At 36.4% G+C, this 21,072-nt stretch overlaps 1 protein-coding gene across 1 annotated transcript in view; it reads left to right on the top strand.

Moving 5' to 3' along the window:
• GPM6A (glycoprotein M6A) overlaps positions 1–21,072 on the top strand; it is a 131,690-nt gene that overhangs the window by 104,830 nt on the left and 5,788 nt on the right. The window contains exons 4-6 of the mRNA XM_009938970.2: positions 13,494–13,647; positions 15,812–15,888; positions 17,198–17,263. Coding sequence (XP_009937272.1) covers positions 13,494–13,647; positions 15,812–15,888; positions 17,198–17,263 — 297 coding nt within the window. The remainder of the gene's footprint in view (positions 1–13,493; positions 13,648–15,811; positions 15,889–17,197; positions 17,264–21,072) is intronic.

The following is a 21,072-nucleotide window of genomic DNA, read 5'->3' as shown; positions in this document are numbered from 1 at the left end:
GTTTGATATTTCTGCAAATACCATCAGTATCAACAAATCATATTTTCTGATGAAAAATAAATGATTAAATGATTAAATACAGCCAGGTATATCTGGGTGCTAAGGTACACTTAATGTTATACTATATTTACAATAACTGATATATATAATAACAACCAGAGGAGGGTTTTCCATTCTACCCTCCTTCAAATGTCAACATTTATTAAACTGGAATACAGACTAGGAATAAATATCAGCAACAGAAAATATCTTCCAGTCACACTGAAGACTATCGAAACTAGTATTTTGGATATCCTGACATTTAAGGCTAAACTGAACACAGATAATCTACACATTGGAAACTGGGGAATATAGCATGTGTGCCATCCCTATGTAGATGTAATATGCTCCATAGTAATGCTGCTTTTTCATCTTTTTTTCTTTTGTTCCTGTCAAATGTCATTGTATGATTTTGGCACTTCTGTCAATAAAAACTTGATACCCTTGATACCCTTTTTGACCAAGTTTATTTTGTTTATCTTGTATCTAGAATTCTTAAGGGACAAACAGCAGTTTACATTTTAAAAAAATATTTAGAATTAGAAAATATTTCAGTCCAGCAGTGGTGTGCTTGTAATTTATTCAATTCCTTAAATCATGCAATGATAATGAAGAAATAAGTTCTAAGAACAACAAAAAGATGTCTGGAGAGGTAAATTGAACCTAATCAGTACCCTTGTGTGTCAAGCCCAGATTGTTCTATTGCTATGCAAATTTGCTGTAACAATTTTTTTTATGTGCCGTTGCCAAAATGAGGCAATGCTATTGAAGAGGACTGGCAGATACTACATGTTGCAAGAAGCTTCCTTGTGTAAAATTTGGAGAGAGTAAGTTTGTAAATATTAAAACCTAAGCTGTCAAAGACTAAACAGTTGGTTTCTTTGAGCAGTACTTTAATACTAATGAAATGTACACACAGGATATTTGTTGTTTTGAAGAAATGAAATAACAAAAATGGCTCCACATTAAAAATATCTTTGTAAAAATCCAATTATGACTGATTTCACATCGATTTTACTGTCTTTCTAAATACCTGTTTAGCATGTTAAAGTCTGAAAATGAAATCCTTCTGCTTTACCATTGTCACCAACTACTTCTCATAAATGTTTTGCATGAGCATATTTAGTATGTCTGTGACTAAACCTATTAGGAAAACGGAGGAAAAAATCAGCAAAAAAAATCAGCTATACTTCTCACTGGCAAACTGAAAAGTAACATCTTTTTCTCTTTCTTATAAAAATATTCTTTGAAAAGCAGACTTCTAAGAACACCAAAAGCCAACATCTACAGAAACTTTTCACGTGCCCCTCCTGACCTCCCTCTTTGCTGTGACTATCTTACTTTCTAGCTCTACATGGGCAAAAGGAATTTTTTACACCTGCAGTAATGGAAAAAGAAATACCTAACCTTTCCAGTTACTGTAGAGTTGATTAATCAGCCTGCATGAGAATTCAGGGGCTTAGCATCCAAGTCATGCCGGTGCTGCTGGGAAGTGTACCCTCTCAGATCTGAGAGCGGGCCTGTGAGAGTGACAGCAAAGAGTCTCCTTGGCAGTGTTTTCAGAACTAATTTACGGCAAAAAGTAAAACAAAAGCAATATAACAATGCCAGTCACATTTGAGGAGTGATGGCTGTGTTTTCAGTCTTCATTTTTCAATGCCTCAACATACTTTTAGGGAATTAAATAGTTATATATAATTGCGCTGCAGCATGATTAGTGAAGAACGGGAGACAGGCCTGAAGCCAACTGTGACACTGTTTGTGTATTTGTGATTTAATACCATGCCTATTTATATTCAGCTAGCTTGATCATGGAAAGTCTCATTTACACCTTGTTTTAGAATGTCTGTTTACAGAGTCAATAAAAAAATGAAGAAAGAAACACAAATGAGGCTTTTTTTCTTTGAAAAATTTCACTGTTATGAAAATTTTATTCTATGAAATGGGAAAGCAGGTCTTTTTATTTCGCCAGTAAACACTGGTTAATGATTTCATCCTGGGAGTTGTATTTATATTTCTTTGTATTTTGCCTTTTAAAAGAAACATGTTAAGGCTCTAGAGAAATATTTTTTATATTCCAAGTTCCACTGACAAATATACCTTTACTGTCTGTAGTATTTAGGAACCTTTTATTTTGATGAGTGAAAGGGATTTCTCTGCCTTTGAAAATTCTTTTGGCTACCTGAATACCTGTGTGCTATTTGACCCATGCTTCTTGAGTGCTTAAGCTAAAACTTGAACATTCCAAAATATTTACAGACTTTCTTTTGTAAGAAAAACCATGGAAACTTCACAAATGTTTTGAAAAACCATCTGTAAGAGATGTGAACTTGTCATTTCATCTTGCCCTTACCAGACCAGCTATTCTAGAGGCAGTAAAACAGCACCATACTGACATTTGATTCTTCGTGTAACAAGAGGAACAGAGTTCAGTGTAGGCTCAGCTGGCTTTCCCACCCGGAACAGATGCATCATTTCTGAATGCTAGAAATGAAGCTCTCATTTCTGAAAATCAGATACAATATCTGGATATTCTGGTGGCAAAATGCTGAGCTGACAGACAGAGGGGCCTTCCCTCTGATTGAGTACTGCTGTGTCTAAGGAATGCAGAATGCTTTATACCACTGCTGCTTCATTTATGAGAAGTAAAGAGCCTTCTTTCCAAGACAACAGGTGTACTTATGGGTCTAGAATCCCTTAATCTAATTTTAAATAAGGAAAGCATCTAACAAAACTCTTGTCCCTATACATGTTCACTAACGAATGCTGTTAGTAGTCTCAGACGCTGACATGGGAAATGGGGAAGGTGAGGTTTGTATGGAGGTCTGACCTTTCAGAGTGCGTAGTTAAAAACCAGAATCATGAAGTACTGCTACAAATGTCCCAGAAGCTGGTGGAGGAGTTAATTGCAGAGGGAATATATTGTGACACAGATGTATCCCACCTAACTGGGAATTTCGTTAAGGTTGCCGAGAGAAGGGCCTGCGCTCCTTCAGTAGCTAAAGGAGAGACAGAGTTAGAGAGTTTCTCAGATAGCTGAATTTTTCTGCAAGTGACTGTCCTATTTTCTGCAAAGAGAATAACCCTCAAGTATTTTAAGTTAGGTCTTTTATATTAAGCACTTCAGTAAACTATCTAAATTTAGTAGGATGTGTCCTGCTTGGCCCCCTTTAACTGGAGTTTAGGTGAATAACATTTACTGTCTAAAGACTGCTGGAGTTAGTAAATAAAAGAAAACATATTAATGATTTTATAAGTTTCTGGATACTAGAACCATGTTGGAATTTTATTAGAGCACTAAGTTCCTTGTAATCTTCCATGCTTGTTCTTGAAATACAAAGGACAACCCCTAGCAATATTTCAGAACTCAGCTGAGTGGTTAAGATAATCTCCTATCTTTCTGCCATTACTCTTCCTACTACATTATTAATATAGTTTCTTAAAAAAAAAGGAATGCAAGATTCCTTTTTTTTTTCCTCTGTTTGTTATACTTTTAGAAATCTTTTGCTGTGAAGTTAGAAGTTATTTTGTTATATATTTCTAGATGCTGGCTGTACATTTGCTCTGTCTTATTTCTGTAATCTGGCCAGGTTGTTTTGTTTTTCTTTATTTTACACTGGCAGACTTTTGCACTCAGGGATATTGCACTATAAAAATCATTCTTTTGTCTGATCATTCCTATTCTCACATAACTTACCATGTGTTTTATATACACAGCCCTTTTGTTGACCACAGTGTTCATTGCTTCCTTCAACAGAGGGGCGTGCCAGACATTATAATATGTCTTGCCATTAGCTTCTCAGCTTCTCTTGGTCTTGCTGCTCACTGACAGAATTTATATTGTTTGTGATAAAGTGGACAAAATGTTTTTGCTTCAGATTGCGCTGTGTCTTCCACATGGGGGCCAGAACTCTTGCTTGGTATGTAAGCTCAGTCAGTAAATAGTTTCTTTAATGAAATTGTTTTTTGAAAATGTGCTATCATATATTTCCAAAGTGTGCATGACTGTGAAAGACATTACGCTTTCTCAGTGGGCTTTACCTTTCTATTATGAACCATCATAAATTGTTCAGGATGATAGCTTTATTTCCCCCAGGTTCAGATAAGCCTTCTCAGTTTTAACTTGTACGCTTCATCAGGTAATCACAGTTTTCCCTGAACCGTGTTCTCACCTGGCTGCCTTATCTTTTTCGCTGTCTAGACATCTCACTCTTTTTGTAGTTATTGAAACCTGTGAAAGTCAGTGGCATTATCATAAACTGACGATTTTATGGTCAAAGATGAGTCCTTTATCTGCTCACAATGGTTTCTAGCCTGCTTGGTTTTCAGTTCTCTCAAAGTTACTCTCTCCAAAATCCACAGAAACCATATACGGCTTTTTGTTCTTCATATCAGTTCTATCTTCCTATTGACCTCTTATAAATTCATGTTTACCATTGTAAATGATTTTTGATATTGCTTGCCCAGGAGGAAGGAGGGAAATATGTAAATTTATCCCTTCACTGCTTGAATCCTTTGATTTGTGCATGATGATTAGCATTCAGGTTAAGCTGGTTAGACTTAGCAAATCAGAGTATTTTTATCAATACTTCTTTCAGCTGAAAAGCTTTAACATTTAAGGTCGCATTTTTAAAATCCCCTAGCTGATTAAAAGCCATATTATTAACTTTCACTGCTTGGCAAGACAGCAAATGAGAAATGAAGGTCCCTACCCCTACATTCTCTCATAGGCTTCTCAAGACCCATTAAGAACAAACCAGGAAAGAACACATCATCTTATTTTTCACAGCCAAGCATTCACTTTGAGTGACACATCTGTGTAGTGAAGTTGTAAGAGTATTATTTCTGCTTTCTAGTTTAAGCTTCACTGTATGGTTCCCAAGCATAGACCATCTAAACTTCCTGAACAAAAATTGCAGTCTTGGCAATACAAAAAATGTAAACAATCTGTATAGTGCAGTCTTTTCCCAGATGGGTGTTATCTTTTTCTGTGTATGGAAAACTTGTCATCACTGAAAACCGTTAGAGTATGGATCAAGTTTTTTATAAATAGGTTATCAGAAATTTGGAAGGAAAATACCTGGAAAATTTACTACTAGGACCTGCCTACATTGCCAGGGAGTGGGTCATGATGGAACTGGCTGTTTTTTGTGCTTTATGTCTTTGAATTGAATAGTTACATGACATGAACACAATCTGAAGAGCCCATGAGGTAGCAGTATTTAATGATGATATCTACTCCATTTTTTAAAAAAGAAGTTTTAAACCCAGATTATTTATTTGTAATCATATTTAAATACAAACCTAATAGCTTAGCTATATTCCCAGAGAGTATATCAAAGTGTTAGAAAAAAACTTTGAGAATGTGAAAATATGAGCATCTACATCTTGAGATACAGTATTTCCTATACGGAAGATTGTAAAATTAAGTAGGAAATTCTGCTGCTGTTAAACAGCAGATCCAATGCTCTCTGTAGGACTTCAGAAGGCTGTTAGACTACAAAAGTGATAGTATTGCCTGAAGGACGTATAAAGTAACAAACGCTAACAACTTAAAGCAGCACAATGCTACATAACCATAAACATTCTAAAAAAGATTCAGAAATAAAATAAAAAATAGTATAATTGGTTTATAAGGAAGTACCAAAAAGATAAATTATAAAATCTTCAGGGAAAACCTAGTCTTGCATCAATGTAAAGCCATCTTCTGAGCACTGAGTATGTTCTGATAGTTACTGGTTTTATTTACTAAGAAAAGTTTCAAAAAATGAATCCATTTGTTAAAGAATCTTCTCTTCGTATTTCTGATACAGCTGTGGAAATCTCCTCCCCCGCTGCAACCAGGGACTCAATTCAGAGTGAATCGGAAAGTAAACCAGCTTTTTATAGGCATCTAAATAATTACAAAGCAATAGACATCATGTCTAGAATATTGCAGTCTTGAAATACACATTTAAAGGAAATTTTAGAAAAATGTATGTGCAGGTGGAAAGCAGAAAGTAACAGTGAGAAATGCTTTTAATTTTGTCAAAGTCAGTTTTTCATGCACGTAACATGTCTGTAGAAGAAAAATGTACAAAAAACTCTAAACAAAACAGTTCCATAAAATGAATGCTTCAAAATGTAAAAATTCAGGGATTTCATAATTTTCTGGTAATAGATTCTAACAATCTAAGGAATGTCACATCAGTTAGTATTTAGTATATGGATGAATTGCAGTTAGGCAAACCGGAAAATTCTGTCCCACCATGAAGAGAAACTTGGACCAATATTGCCTTGCTTTCTTTTTCCCTTTTCTTGAAGCAGTTGACTTGAATGCAAGCCAAGAAGAATCAACCACATGACAGTAATAGCATAGCATGAAATGTATCCATGTTTCAACAAGGCTCTTGGAGATGTGCCTAGGAATATAATATGTCAGAGAGAGAGATAAGATCAACATGTTTTGTAAAGGCAATAATAAATCCCCAACAAGTGATTGTTAGCAATGAGAGTGATATTTCAGACAGAGCATGAAACATTTTGCAAGTGTGTATTTTCAGTGATTCATAGTGCATTTAGCGGTAAAATCAGAGCATCAGTCACTTTCTTCCAGCAGCATTGTATGTAAAATGAGAGAAGATGAAATACTTTTGCTTCATCTTTTACTTCTGTTCAGGAAAGAGGCGTGAATATAAGGTATGCGAGTTAGCACAGAAATGAGAATGCGAACGTTAGAGGAGGCCATTTGGTGGTGAGCTACTTAACAGTCCTTCCTAAACATATTTAGGTTTCATACTATGTGAAAGAAGAGGGTGTATCAATACCAGAAGAGGTTGGCTAGGGTGGCAAAGGATGATCTGTAACACATTAAGCATTGATATATCAAAAGTTTAGACATCTGTACAATTTTTTTCAATTTCTTATTTGATCACTTAAGAAAAAGTTGTGATTTATTTAGATTTAGATAAATAAGGATAGTATTGCTGGTTATAGACATTTTCAAATAAGCAGCAAAGGCTGTTTTAGCTTCTGCAATGTTAAAATCCTTTCCAGAGGAGCAAGTTTTCCACTTGCTCTTTCTAGGATTTGCATATGGGGAGCAATGCATTTAAGATGTGGTTGCAAGAAACATTGGGAAAAGGTAGAAGTATTTATGTAGAGATTCTTCTTTAAAAGTACAAAAATTGAGAAATTCTGTTGAATGAATTTTGTACCTCCCAAAAGTAAAAAGAACTAAATACCTGTAATGTAAGAATACAAATTATGAACAGGAACAAAATATCTAACATTGACACTAATCTATGATAAAATTTTATTGGTTAAAGGACGTCATTGAGTCTGGACTGTAGAAGTAAGGTGGTAGGCAGAACCCGGCATTGTAGAAAATGTAATGCAAATAAACACTAGGTCTGAGGTAGGAACACATGTAGTACTTTGAAGTCTGACCTTGTGAACTACAGAAAGAACTATGTGCTCTAACAGTACAACTTCATCAAGACAAATTTCAACATTTGACAAAAAGTATAGCAACCGCAATGAATAATTCAAAGAGTATGTAAATGTGTGCAGAATGTGCGCAGAATGTGCGCAAGGTAAGAAGACAGTGGCATTAACTCAGAGGAATTTCTCCAAGTAAAAATGGACAAGACTGAGGCAAAAGGTCTGAAAGCCAAAGGTTATTTATGAATTCAAAGCAGGGCAATGTGCTAAAGCTAAGTAACTTGTTACTAGTATTGAAATCAAATCTATAGATGAATGACAGTGAATTTGGCATTAGAGAGACAGGGCAATTCAGGAAGAAATTGAAGAGGTCTCCCTGTTCATGCTTTGGAGTTGCCATCAAATGACACACAGGACCTTGCTCTGACGTGCAATTGGGAAACTGCACCCAGAACCAGGACTTCACATTGCACTGTGGGGTCAGGTGCCTCCCAGTATTCCAGTCAGACATGGCCAGGCTAACCCTGGGCTTATCTTCAGGTGATGTTCTGTACTGGCAGGGTTTCACAGTGCAGCAGAATGGCAGGCTTTTGGCAGGATGGAGTTACGTGCTCTCTGTAGATGGATTTTTCATCTCTGGCAGAAACTGTCAAAGACTATTGCTGAGTCTGGGAAAAGGTTTGGAAAGAACCTCTTAGATCATCAAGCTGAAAGCAAGCAATGAAGTTTTGTGTGTGTATCATAGGATAATAAATCTAAATGAAATATAAACACAGCAAGGTGTATGTCTTTCCACTCTCTGGCTTCAGAGCTCATGTCAGAGCGTTCATATGAAATAAGTATATAATTAAATTGAGAGGAAGTGTAAATGTAAGTACTGAGTAGTTTGGAACAAAGACAAAATTACATGGCAACATGAGTTTCTGGAGTTCAGTTTTATTCAGGCACTTCTGAATTTGTTGTTGTATTTCCATTTTTTTTTTTTTTTTTTTGTAGTAAGCAGCAGTGTCCTCATACAATAAAGCGACTGGAGTTTACTTTGTTTCCATTGCAATCCATCTCTCTGTAGTAACAGTACCTTTTAGATATGATTTCACTGTCTCTGTCTCTAGGGTCACTGAAGCAATCATACAGTGTTTCTTCAGGGGTATTAAAATATTTATAACAAAACTAAAACAAGAACAGTGTTTGAAATTCGATGAATGTGCTTTTCATGGGATCAGTACCCATAAATTTTAAAAAGAAAGCAGTAACTGAAATCTTGATCTTAGTGAAACAGAAAGGATTTGGGTAATATTTTCTGTGGAAACAGGATGTCAACCAGCTATGACCACCATGAAAGCTGTTGTGCTGTGTACATAGCATTTCAGAACATGCTTTGAAATCTCTGCTTCCTGATATTGATTTGTGCCACAGATTTTATAAAAAAAAAATCTTTCCAGAAGTGTTGATGACTTGCTTACTTTGATAATTTATGATTCAGGGAAGCCATTACTGGCAATGAAAAGCTTATAAAATCTGGGGAGAGGGTTTTACCAGCCATGGTGTTGGTACAAGAAATCAACCACGACAAAGGTTAAAGATTTGTTTTGTTCAAATAATTATCTACTTTAGCTATTCTTTGTCAGTGTGAATTGAGTATCGACTAGTGAACTTTGATCTTCATGATTTGATAGACAAATTTTACTATCACTTCCAGTTTATTTTGGATTTATGTGTTTGGCTTCTTACGGTGAAAATTGAACTGATCAGAGAAAGTAATTTTCACTACCATCGCAATACGTAACACACTAAAGAACAAATGTGATACCTCTTTAAGATGCTGTACTGCTATTTCGTAAATCTTTGGCTTGTCACGTAGCAGAATGCTACTTCAAAGGAGAAAGATTCCTTTGAATCTCAGGAGCTTGAGTTCTGAATTTAATTCCTGGAGTGAACAGGCTCCTTAAGCATTTCTTGTAAGGTCTCTAGAGCAAAGAGGGAGAATTGTAATAGCAGAGAAAATGATCTAAAAAAAACCTTTAGTTCTTCATTTGTGGTTTAAAAAAAAATAATTCACAATTTAATTCTTTAATTTCTCTATAATAAGAATTTATAAGCTAACACTTCCTATTGCTAGCAACCTATAACTTGTGCAAGGTTTTGCTTTTTACTGCCCCTACAGCAGAAACAGTATTATTGTCCAGATCACATTTTTGTTGTTTTGCTTCACCAATATCAGTAATAGCAGCTTCCACGGATAACTCATAGCTACCAAGTGATTTAACGTGAAATTTTGCATTATAGATATTCTTACATGAAACAAAGGAAGTTTCGCTATTTTTTCCCCTGTCAGTGCTATGACATGAATTTGGGCATGTCATTGGCCATGGGCTCTGCAGTTAAAAGTGACTGAAAGAAGAAAAATAAAGTTCTTCCTTTTCTAAAATGTTTTTAAAAGGAAATCAGCATTTGATTCACTTTTTCTGAGATACTCAACCAAACAGATTCATGTTTTAAAAACAAAATCCCTTCCATAAAGAAGCAGGCAATTCTCTCTGAGAAGGCAGCTCTTGTGACTCCCAGCAGCCATCATGTGACAGATTTCTCCTGCTCTTATTCTATGCCCGAGGCAGATATTACAAAGGCTAATAAGCTCTGTTTTTTTTCCTTTTTTGCTATACCAATGCTTTGTATTATCTTGGTACAGATTTTTAAGCAGGCTTTGTAAGCAAGCAAGGATACAGATTGTTTCATCCCTACTACAGATCAGAAAATAAAAAGATATTAAATAGGAGTTGTAGTGCTCATGGTAAGGCTGATATTTTTCCTCCGTATGGTTGTAATCACAGAATAGGAAGATTCTTGAATCTGTATTGGGCCCAGTCTTAAAAACAGTTACTACAGATCAGTAATATAACTGGATTTCGTTCTCCATTAAAATATTATGCATGTACTACACTGAGATGCACTAAAATTATAAAATATTATTTGGTTCAGAAATTCTTGAAGGAGGCTCAAAAATAAGGCTTCAGACTTACCTGATTTTGGCAAACTCACAGAATATAAACTAGGAGGCTGGTTTTACCCTTAAAATTCAAGACTATAGTAAAGTGAGAATTTAAAGGCTGTTCTGAGAAGACACAGAGAGCCTTCTTTCTTATTTATTGCTCCTGCTTTAGAAAAATTGAGTACAACTCTCTAGCTTTTCAATAAATGAAGATCAGACTAGGGTTTTAGTTGGGAATTCATAGCCCTGAAGTGAATCTGCATTTTCAAGTAATTTTCCAAGTAATTATTTGTAAATGAATGCCTGGGATTGAAGCAGATGTTGTCTCATCAACTTGAACACTGTAATACGGAAAGAGGAAAAAAAACAATGAAAGGACAATAATGAAAAATAAATAGGAGTGTGTTCAGAACAGTATTCAGTTATATTGACTGTTTTCTCTGCAATAGATAGAGTTTCCAGTATATAAAGCAACTAACACGCAGATAAGTCTACTGTAACATTCGAGGGTATATATTTATTATAGACATTGCTATCATTTTATTTTATCAGTTGGTTTTCTACTTTGTGTATTTTTGGGAAAAGTGGGAAAGCAAGACAGATGCTATCTACATTAATACATTTTAAAAGTCTTTAAACACAAATTAGACACATCAGCTTCCTTTTTAAACTAGTTTGATGTTAAGGGAAAAGTTTAAATGGTTCATAACTTACAAACCAACAGGAAAGGCTGAAGTGTTGAGTACTAAATAAAGAAAATGATAGAAAGAGGATACCCAAACTATGAAACAGGATACTTCTAATCTTTGTTCCACTGTATCTTTTATTTTCCTACATCCTTCTGAATATTATTTTTAGTGCTATGAATTCTCCAGCTTTTCAAACTACTGCTGAAAGACTCATCTACCTAGGGACAATCAGGAAAATTAATCTGAATTGAATTTTAAACTGGATTAATTAAACTACATTAAATCCCTGTGTAAATTCACTTCCTCAGAATTAAAATGGCTTTTATTTAATATTCTTTGGAAGTGAGTTAAAGTAAATCAAATTAAGGTTTCTTTAATATTGCTTGAGAATATCCATCCCATAACTTCAAAGTAATACAACTGTCTCACCTAAAATTCAAACCTTTTGTTGTTTTGGATTGCTTTTCCTGATCAGGTCCCCATAAACAAGCCACTGCTCTAACAATTTTTATTACTGTTTACAACCCTTTCGAGTCTGACCTTATTTAGTTTCCGTTACTAAAATCTGTATTTATCATAGAATCATAGAATGGTAAGGGTTGGAAGGGACCTTAAAGATCGTCTGATTCCAATCCCCCTGCCATGAGCAGGGACATCTTCCACTAGACCACATTGCTCAGAGCTCCATGCAACCTGGCCTTGAACACTGCCAGAGAGGGGGCAACCACAGCTTCTCTGGGCAGCCTGTTCCAGTGTTTCACCACCCTCATGATGAAGAATTTCTTCCTAACATCTAATCTAAATCTGCCCTCTTTTAGTTTACAGCCGTTCCCCCTTGTCCTATCTCTACACATCCTTGTGAAAAGCCCCTCTCCATCCTTCCTGTAGGCCCCCTTCAGGTACTGTAAGGATGCTCTAAGGTCACCCCGGAGCCTTCTCTTCTCCAGGCTGAACAGCCCAAACTCTCTTAACCTGTCCTCATAGAAGAGATACTCCAGCCCTCTGATCTTCTTGGTGGCCCTCCTCTGGACCCGCTCCAACACATCCATGTCCTTCTTATGTTGGGGGCTCCAGAGCTGGACGCAGGACTCCAGGTGCAGTCTCAGATTTTCACTTTATCACCTGATGTGAGAGATCTTACATTAAAAAAGAACCAGAAAATGTCTTCCATTTTCCCGTTATCTACTCTTTAAGGTTTAATTTTAAGCAGATTGTGAACCATCTTACTCAGCTTTCAGAAATAGCCCTTATTTTTTATTCCCAGAGTCAATATTTTTCTGTGGTAAGCAGCCACAAAAATGTTAGTGTGCTGAATTTTTTTTGTTTCAGCAGCGTGTTTAGGTTCATCAGCATTTCTGAAGCCTTAAAATCTTGAGGCTATTTGGATTCAACATTCTGAGGCTGACTTGTCTTCCACATTTAACCAAGTAGCCTCTTCATATCCTTTCCATAGCATAAAAATAGAAGGTAATTTGTTAATGATGAATGTGTCTGCTCGTCGTCTGTCTCTGGTTAGCAGCAAAGTAGTAATGCAGCATGCTTAGGTATTTACTGAAGCGGGGTGTGCCAGCGGAACTGCCCGCCCCGAAGGCAAGTAGAGTTCAATGCCTCCTACCAGCAGCTTGCTCTGCTCTTGAGGCTCATGGCTAAAAAAAGAAAATGCGTAGCCTTTGGAGAACGCATGCTGCAAACTGTGCTATTTAATGCTTTTTTTATTAACAGAGGTAAGCGCCCTAGTTCATTCTGAATGTTGAATTGCTTTGTATGTAGACCCCAAATACATCTAAATACAGTAACAAAATGACATTGTCTCACTGGTTCAATGCAAACTGTATTTGCCAGTGAGATTCTGTGGCAGCCAAGGATAATGACTCATTTTAATTACGACCCAGATTTTAAAAGCAAAAGCAAGCAAAACCTGTAGTATTTCATTCTGTTATTTTGTATCATGATTGAACGTGCAAAAAACAACCATGTGGCCTCTTAACTACGGAGTAGTGGTGATGGGGGAGAGGGAGAGACATACTTCACAAACCGTGCAGCTGTCGGTGCTTCAGATGTGGTGCTTTGCATCAGTCATAGGCCCAAGAGTGACAGGAATGTGCAGTAAGCTTGCACTTCTGGAAACATAACTGCCTGTTCTTCAAAAATGTCGTGTCAGTGCTCCGTCGCTCACTTGGACCTGGTCATGAATTAATTATCAGACCAAACCCGTAATTTAAATAAGGACAGAAATATACAAAACCACTCAGAAATGCTTTTGTTACTTCTCTGTGGTTCCTTTTTTGCAATAGAGTAACTATCAGTTAAGTTCTGACTTGCCACTGGTTTTGTTTTTCCCTCTTTCACTGCAGTTTATTATGCTGACATACATCTTTATGTTGGCCTGGCTTGGCGTTACAGCTTTCACTTCTCTGCCTGTTTACATGTACTTCAATCTGTGGACCATTTGCCGAAATGCCACCATAGTGGATGGAGCTAATCTCTGCTTGGATCTTCGCCAGTATGGTACGTGAATGAAGAGCACTAAATATAAAGCAAGATTTCACAAAAGAAAGCAACACATTGCTTTGCTTCCATGTATCTGAAATGAACTACTTCAGTGTTTCTGAAATAATTGTTAAGCATCTCTTTCTATTCTTTTACACACTAATTAAGGGAGTACATTAGAGAGGCACTGTGTTTGCAGGCCTGACAAAACCAAGTCTACATTGTCTGTCTTCCCAGAGTGCTGAAAATTTGGCTTGGGGCTTCTGCGTAGTCTCCTGGAATTGCTGGAACTTGTCTAAAATGCTTAACAAGTCATTTAACTGGAGAATGACTTTTTAATCTTGTGCTAGAACAGTGATATGGAAATGGGAGATCCTAGGTTATCATCTGTCTCTGCAGAGCCTAGAGGTGAATCGGGACAGGACAAGCTTCATTGCTTGCAAATATTTTAATGAAGAGCAGCTATACAAATAGTAACACTCTAAGAGGCGGGTGGAGAGCGGGGCTGAAGCCTGAACAGTGGAGTTTAGAATAACGTGGGGATATACACATATGTATGTTTTAAGGGGATGGGAAATTTGGACAAAAAGGGGTGTGGAATCTTAAGAAGTCTGAGAATTCTTGTGTTGGTGATAGTAATTCAATTATTTTCTGCCACGAGACTGATTTGAATCTAGATGTTCTGACCTCCATAGTTTCTCAGCCCACATTACTCTGGGTAATCATACTGTCGTCAGACAGTTGCTTGAGTCTTTCTTATGTTTCCTTGGACTAATATAAAATTGCAATATATTTTTATTTACTATGTTGAGATATAAAATTGGAATGAAACAGTTTGGTTCATATTAAATATTTCACGTAACCTGAAACAAAATATTTTCCGTTAGTGTTTTCACAAGGGGAAAAAAAAAATATCTTTTATAAATCATTCATTGCCCCCCCGAGCATAACAGGTGAATTGAAAAAGCAATTATCTGTACAGATCTCATCAACAGTATTCATTCTTCTTTCTGTGGCCTTTTTTTCGCTAATATTCATGCCTATTTTTTATTATTAATTCAATTTAAAATGTGCACAAAACACTAACATATTAGATAGGTATTCTGTGAATGTATCTGTTTCCTGTAAATTCAGTGTAAAAACTGTGGATTACTAGTAGGAAAGAACAGTTTCATTTTCAATGGTAACAGAGTTATAGCAGTTTTCTTCAAGCTTGTCTTTGATTTAGTATCCTGACATTAGCTAAAGGAAACAGTACAGCAGATTCTAGTTATTCTTGCAGATGGAGAAACTATTATTACAATAGAGTATGCGTTTGGGTGGTGCTTTTTCATAACTTGTGAAAGAAGCTTTGTACCAGACCAACATGTCTGAGAACAATACATAGCACATTTCTCCACATGAGGGAGGGTAGAGAATGTTTGTAAACAACATGGTAAGTGTATATACAGGTTGCAAATAATTTTCTGGTGTTTTGCTTATTGTGCTTTTCAAAATCTGGAATGAAGATATTTTCCAAAATGGCTGAAAAATTATTACCTGCATGTTCCCTACTAGGGCTTATACGAAAGAGATGATGTGTTAATTTTGTGGTGGCTGAAATTACCATAGAATAGTTTGGGTTGCAAGGGACCTTAAAGATCACCTGGTTCCAACACCCCGCTACGGGCAGGGACACCTTCCACCAGACCAGGTTGCTCAAAGCCCCATCCAACCTGGCTCAAAGCCCCCCAGGGATGGGGCATCCACAGCTTCTCTGGGCAACATGTTCCCGTGCCTCACCACTCTCATGGTGAAGAATTTCTTCCGTATATCTAATCTAAATCTACCCTCTGTCATTTTTAAACTGTTGCTCCTGTGTACCCCTTGTTCCATCACTACATACACCTTGATAAAGAGTCCCTCTGCATCATACCTGTAGGGCTTCTTTGAACACTGGAAGGCTGCTATAACGTCTCCCTGGAGCCTTTTCTTCTCTAGGCTGAACAGCCCCAACTCTCTCAGACTCTCCTCACACAGGAGGGGCTCCAGCACCCTGGTCATCAACAAAAAACTGATTTTGTTGTTAATAAAGTTCTGCAAAGCAGCCAAGAATTTGTGTTTCTTAGCTTGTCTCGCTCCTGTGAAGTAAGTTGCTATGTACCAGGAATACTAAATACTGTGAATATTTATTCTGCTCCAGGTATCGTAACAATTGGAGAGGAAAAGAAGGTTTGCACCACATCAGAAAGTTTCATCAAGATGTGTGACTCTAATGAGGTGAATAAATGTGGTATTTTTGGCAAATCCATAATATATGTTATAGTAGGAAGTAATTGATGTGTGTTTTCTTCTTACTCTTAATGTTCTAATTCTAGCTATGGTGATGAAATAAAATCACAGTTGAAAATATCATCAGCAAGTACTTTTCCTAGTCTTTTACCGCATAGCAGATTCAGTCAGTGCAATTCCTCCAGCCATTTGTTTTCTAAATATACTTGTATTTTATTTTTTTTAAGAGTTCCATTGTCGTATGTGTTCTTACTGAGACATTTCTGAAATCTAATGCACCTGCTGCTAGATGAATAGGTCCATGTAATGAATCACTGCTTGAAGTTCTTATGATTACTGTTGTGACAGGAGAGTAAAGATTTCAAATGGATTTGACCAGATCTTGCAGTGAGTTAGGATAATAACTCCTAGCACATTTTTCTGTGTAGTTTTTCCCTTAGGCAAAGACCACCTATTTCAGTGCAGCTGAGGTTTTGGGTTTTGTTTGTAAATGATCAGGGACGAAGACAGAAAAAACAAAATTACTTCCATCTAAAACAAAAAGAGAGGCTGAAATCTTGATTCCTCTGAAGTCAGAGGGTGCTTTGCTAAGGGTTTCACTGGGTCTTAAATATGTTTGAATAAATCTTCTTAGAGTGAAGTACGCAATCTGCCTTTATCTCAAAACCATCTAAGAAAATACAAACCTTGCTGTGCAGTCAACACTCAGTGGCTGCGGTGTAAACCAGATCACTGAAATTAATAATAAATGTAATCATTTGGTTTGGGGTGGGGTGAGGAAGGTAGTTAACTTGGATTATTTAAGTAACCTCGTTTGTATTATATCACAATGCACATATTTTATTGGCAAATTTGGGAGGGAAGTAAATCAATATATGAGGATGGAAAGATACAGCTAACGAAGGGAAACGGGGTTTTCTTAGGCTGTCTCTGCCACTAGAGAAACCACCACAAACATTTGTAGATCTAATAAAGTAGTATTGTAACTGTGTAAAAAAAAAAAAAAAGTGCTGGACTGTTCGTTTTTAAACAATTGGGAGTTTCAATATTTTATAATTTATAAACAGCATTTTAAAATAGAATTATGTTTTATCCCTCATACGAGTATTTTAACAAAACAGGCACAAGTGCAATGTCATGTAGTGGCCAATCTTTTGGAAAAAGTGTTAGTAATCATTACTTTTGTAGAAGGGTGGCACCGGGAAGGTAGTTACTTGCTTTGTTTTATTCAGACTTTTTGTTCACTTTCTGTTTAGTGCACCACCGTGAAAGTCCCTTTCTTTGTCCCCCTTTGCAGCTAAACATGACATTTCACTTGTTTATTGTGGCGCTTGCTGGAGCTGGAGCAGCAGTCATTGCTATGGTAAGATACCCAAAACTCTGTACTTCCGTCATCACCTGAATTGCTAATACCTTCTGGTTGTTACTGAGAATCAGTTATTCCATTTCCATACTATCACGCAATGCTATTACTAAAATATAATTCTGTAATTCAATGCTCACTCTTATCTTTTTTAAAAATACATTGATGGATTCCCTTTGAAGTAGAATATTGTTATTACTTTTTTGAATAAAAACTACCCTTGAGTTCATGCTAAGAATTTTTACTATTCTTTTACTGTGATTCAGACAAGTGTCTGAGCTCACGTGTCTGTCTCGACCATAGTAATATCCTTTTATGATCTATGCCTTTATGAGTATATACAGGTTTGCCATGTTGCAATTTTAAGAGCAGACTTTTTTTGACAGCTCTACGCATATGTGAATGCATCAGTTTTTCTGTGAGGACCAATTTTTGCTTTTTTTTGTAATGAAGATTACTTTGAATTTGATTATATTTTGCTAATAAGAATATTCCACTGAGAAAAAAAGTGTATGAGCTGCTGCCTTGCTCTTCTGCCTTTTGTCTGCCGTGTCTGCGTAAACAGAAAGGTGTTTTTAGAATGGGGTTTCTGTAGCCCTGTAGGTTTGTGTCATACACGCTGGAATGGGAAATGAAAAATGACTGTTGCTTGGTACTGATGCATTCCATAAGAAAAGTGTTAGTGATGACAATTTCTATTGCTACAGCTACTAGTAATTTTTCATTGAGTCCTAGGGCCATAAATTTTTTGTTCTTCTTAGAATTACATTTATAAAAAAGGACAGTCAGAGAATATTCAATGAAGTTAATGTTCCTGTTGCATTTAGGATGTTTTTTGTTCCTCTCTGCCATTTTTTCAGTATTACGTGATAACCTGCCAACACAGCAGAGATAGTTAAAAGAAAAAATATTTTTGATGTGATTTTTGTTTCAAGACCACAAAGAATAAGTATGATAGTATAATATAATTTGTATTAATAGTTTAATTGGTTTTCCAAACTGAGACTTTTCTGCTTCCAGCTGAAAATATCCTGACCAAAAAGTAATTATTATAATATATTTATTAGTGTTAGGAAAGTATATCCAAGAGACCATTAGTTCTCTAGTGCATTGTTGTTTTGAAATAAATTCAGTAGTTATCAAATGCTATTTTGTACAGATAACAGTTCTGCATTTCAAAGAAGGGTTTTGAATCAGAATAACCACCAAAAGGTTTTCAATGAAAACAAACACATCTTCAGTTGAAACAAATGAAGTAGGTGCAATGAGTACGTAGTTTAAATACATGAAACTTTCAAGGAAGTTTAAAAACCCACTTCAACGCTCACAGTACCATATCAATGATGCAATAGATGTGTTATACCAAGCAGTAATCCACTAGGAATTCACTTTGGTGGCTCACAGTTATTCACATATTTTCTAAAGGTTACCCATACCCAAGTATGCTTTTTTGCTGGATTCTGTGGCTGCATAGAGCAGGCATGATAATACTGACTGTTTCAACAGAAATATAAGTTAAGGGTCTAACTGTTACTAAATTGTTCAGCGTCCAATTGATGGTAGATGTAAGCTTTATGACATGTTTGCAGCTCTGTGGTTTGTATGTCAATTTTGTAATGAAATTGTTTATTTCTAACCTACCATTGTGATGTTAGGTTCCTGGTGAAGACTAGTACGTTCGACTCTTTGATAGTGGTAATTTTCAAGACCGGCATACCAGAAACTATTTATAGGTTGAGCAATGTGTTTCACACTTGACACAGTAGCCCAAAGACCGGGGACAGGATGCTAGGGAAAGGTCAGAATTTTGTGGGTTGACAAGCAGATATTAACAGGTTCTCTTTCTTTAAGGGAAGTTTGCTTTCCCAGGGAAGAAGTAATTCAAGGGAGGGAAAATGAATTTTGGGTCCTAAATGTCCCATGCAGAAAGAAGAATGCATCTTTTTTTCCCCAGATCCTGTGCTCATATTAGTAGAAGATGGTGAGGGTGATGGAGCACAGGAACAAGTTGCCCAGGGAGGCTGTGGAGTCTCCTTCTCTGGAGATATTCAAGACCCGCCTGGACAAGGTCCTGTGCAGCCTGCTATAGGTGACCCTGCTTCGGCAGGGCGGTTGGACTAGATGACCCACAGAGGTCCCTTCCAACCCCGAACATTCTGTGATTCTGTGAGGTATCAGCAATAGGCTAGGCTGAGGAAAAGTGTGCAGAAGCTGTTTAAGTCGCTGGAGAACCACTGCCCTTCCCTAGATGTGCTGTTGGAAGAATAATCACTATAAAATTTAATGAAGTTAGTCTTGGTATATATCCACAACAGTAGCAGATCTCCGTGTTTGTGAAATTTAACAAGACTTCTTAACAGAAAAATGGGATTAAAATGGTAGTCCTTTACAAAAGAGAAAGCTTATGAAATTATTAAATTTATAAAACATTTCTTGCAAACAGTTAGTTTAAACTAGAATAGTCTATGTGACTAAAGTAGTATGTATTTTGTATTTGTTACTGGCCGGTAACAGTAGTGCATCATCAATGAGACTGCTGAATAACAGAGTTGGTAAAGTCTGCCCTTTAAAATGACATTTTAAGTCATGATATTGATATATCCCTTTATATCCTCACTTCTGGATTTGTAGAGATTTGTAAGAGCCAGATTATTTAATATGCGCAGATTTCTTTAACTCTTTTAATGTCAATATTTGTCATGAAATTCATCAAAGAAATCAGCTAGTTCAGAAATATTAAGACCGCCTGTCACCAGGATACTTATCATTAATCTGTATTTTAAAAATATATTTTAGAAAAATGTATTCATTTACTGCAAAAAAAACACAAAAAATTGTTAATACTTGCAAAACCATCAGGTCATGTCATAATTTTCCCATAGCTACTACTTTAATCTCTCTCTTGGTCTTGTATTTGTATATGGATTTAGAATTTTTTTCAGAGTTCACTAGCTGCCTCTTTAGTCTCCAAAGGAGAATACTGTTTTGGTGTTTAAAAAGAGAATTGACCTACAGGTTAGGATAGAAGTCTAGAAAAACTCATGTATTTTTTAGAGTACATGTCAGGGGAAGCTTTGTTTTGCAGAGAAGGAAAGTGTCAATTGGTTTATTTTGAAAATTTTTCATCCAAAGATGAAAACAACCTGATAGAATTATGTATGTTGTAGATACTTTTTTGTGAGTCTTGAGCGCAGAATTTTGAATCATACTTAATTTGGACTAGGTATGGTTCTGAACGTTACTGTCCTTTCTTATGCCTGAATGGTTAATAAATGGATACAGAAATGATCACTAGAGTAACACATACTCGTTTTACCATTTTCAGTGTTGTGTCAGATAGAAACAGAAGAGGTGAAGTTGTTTCAGTGTAAACTCTACCATCCTAAAGGTTAGATTGTAAAGCTAGTAAGCAATGTGCCTGAGACATTTTCCCAAAACCACTACAGCAAAACTGAATTACGAGATACACAGATGCCCTTCTCAGAAGTTACCATGTGAGCAGTACTTTTCTGCCTGAACTTTCAAGAAGTTATGTCCTGTAAGACAGAGATGCAATGAATTCTCCTGAAACAAGAAAAATCAAAATGTATTAGTGGTCTAGTTCCTCTGCCCTAGTCTGATTGTGCTCTTCTGCAGGATATTAGTTGCATGTAAGGAGAAAAAAAGTTACTGTGACTTCTGCCCTGCTGAGATACAACGTCCCAAAAGGAAAGCAGAAAACAAAACAAATCGAAACAAAAGCACTGCTTAGCCTAGATGCAGTTCTACAGTTTTGAAATGCTGAGGCATAGATTCACCTTTTGAAGAAA

Source organism: Opisthocomus hoazin, chromosome 5, assembly GCF_030867145.1.
Source record: "Opisthocomus hoazin isolate bOpiHoa1 chromosome 5, bOpiHoa1.hap1, whole genome shotgun sequence".
Lineage (NCBI taxonomy): Eukaryota > Metazoa > Chordata > Aves > Opisthocomiformes > Opisthocomidae > Opisthocomus > Opisthocomus hoazin.
The sequence above is the reverse complement of the archived record's forward strand: the minus strand, read 5'-3'. Positions and strand labels throughout refer to the sequence as shown.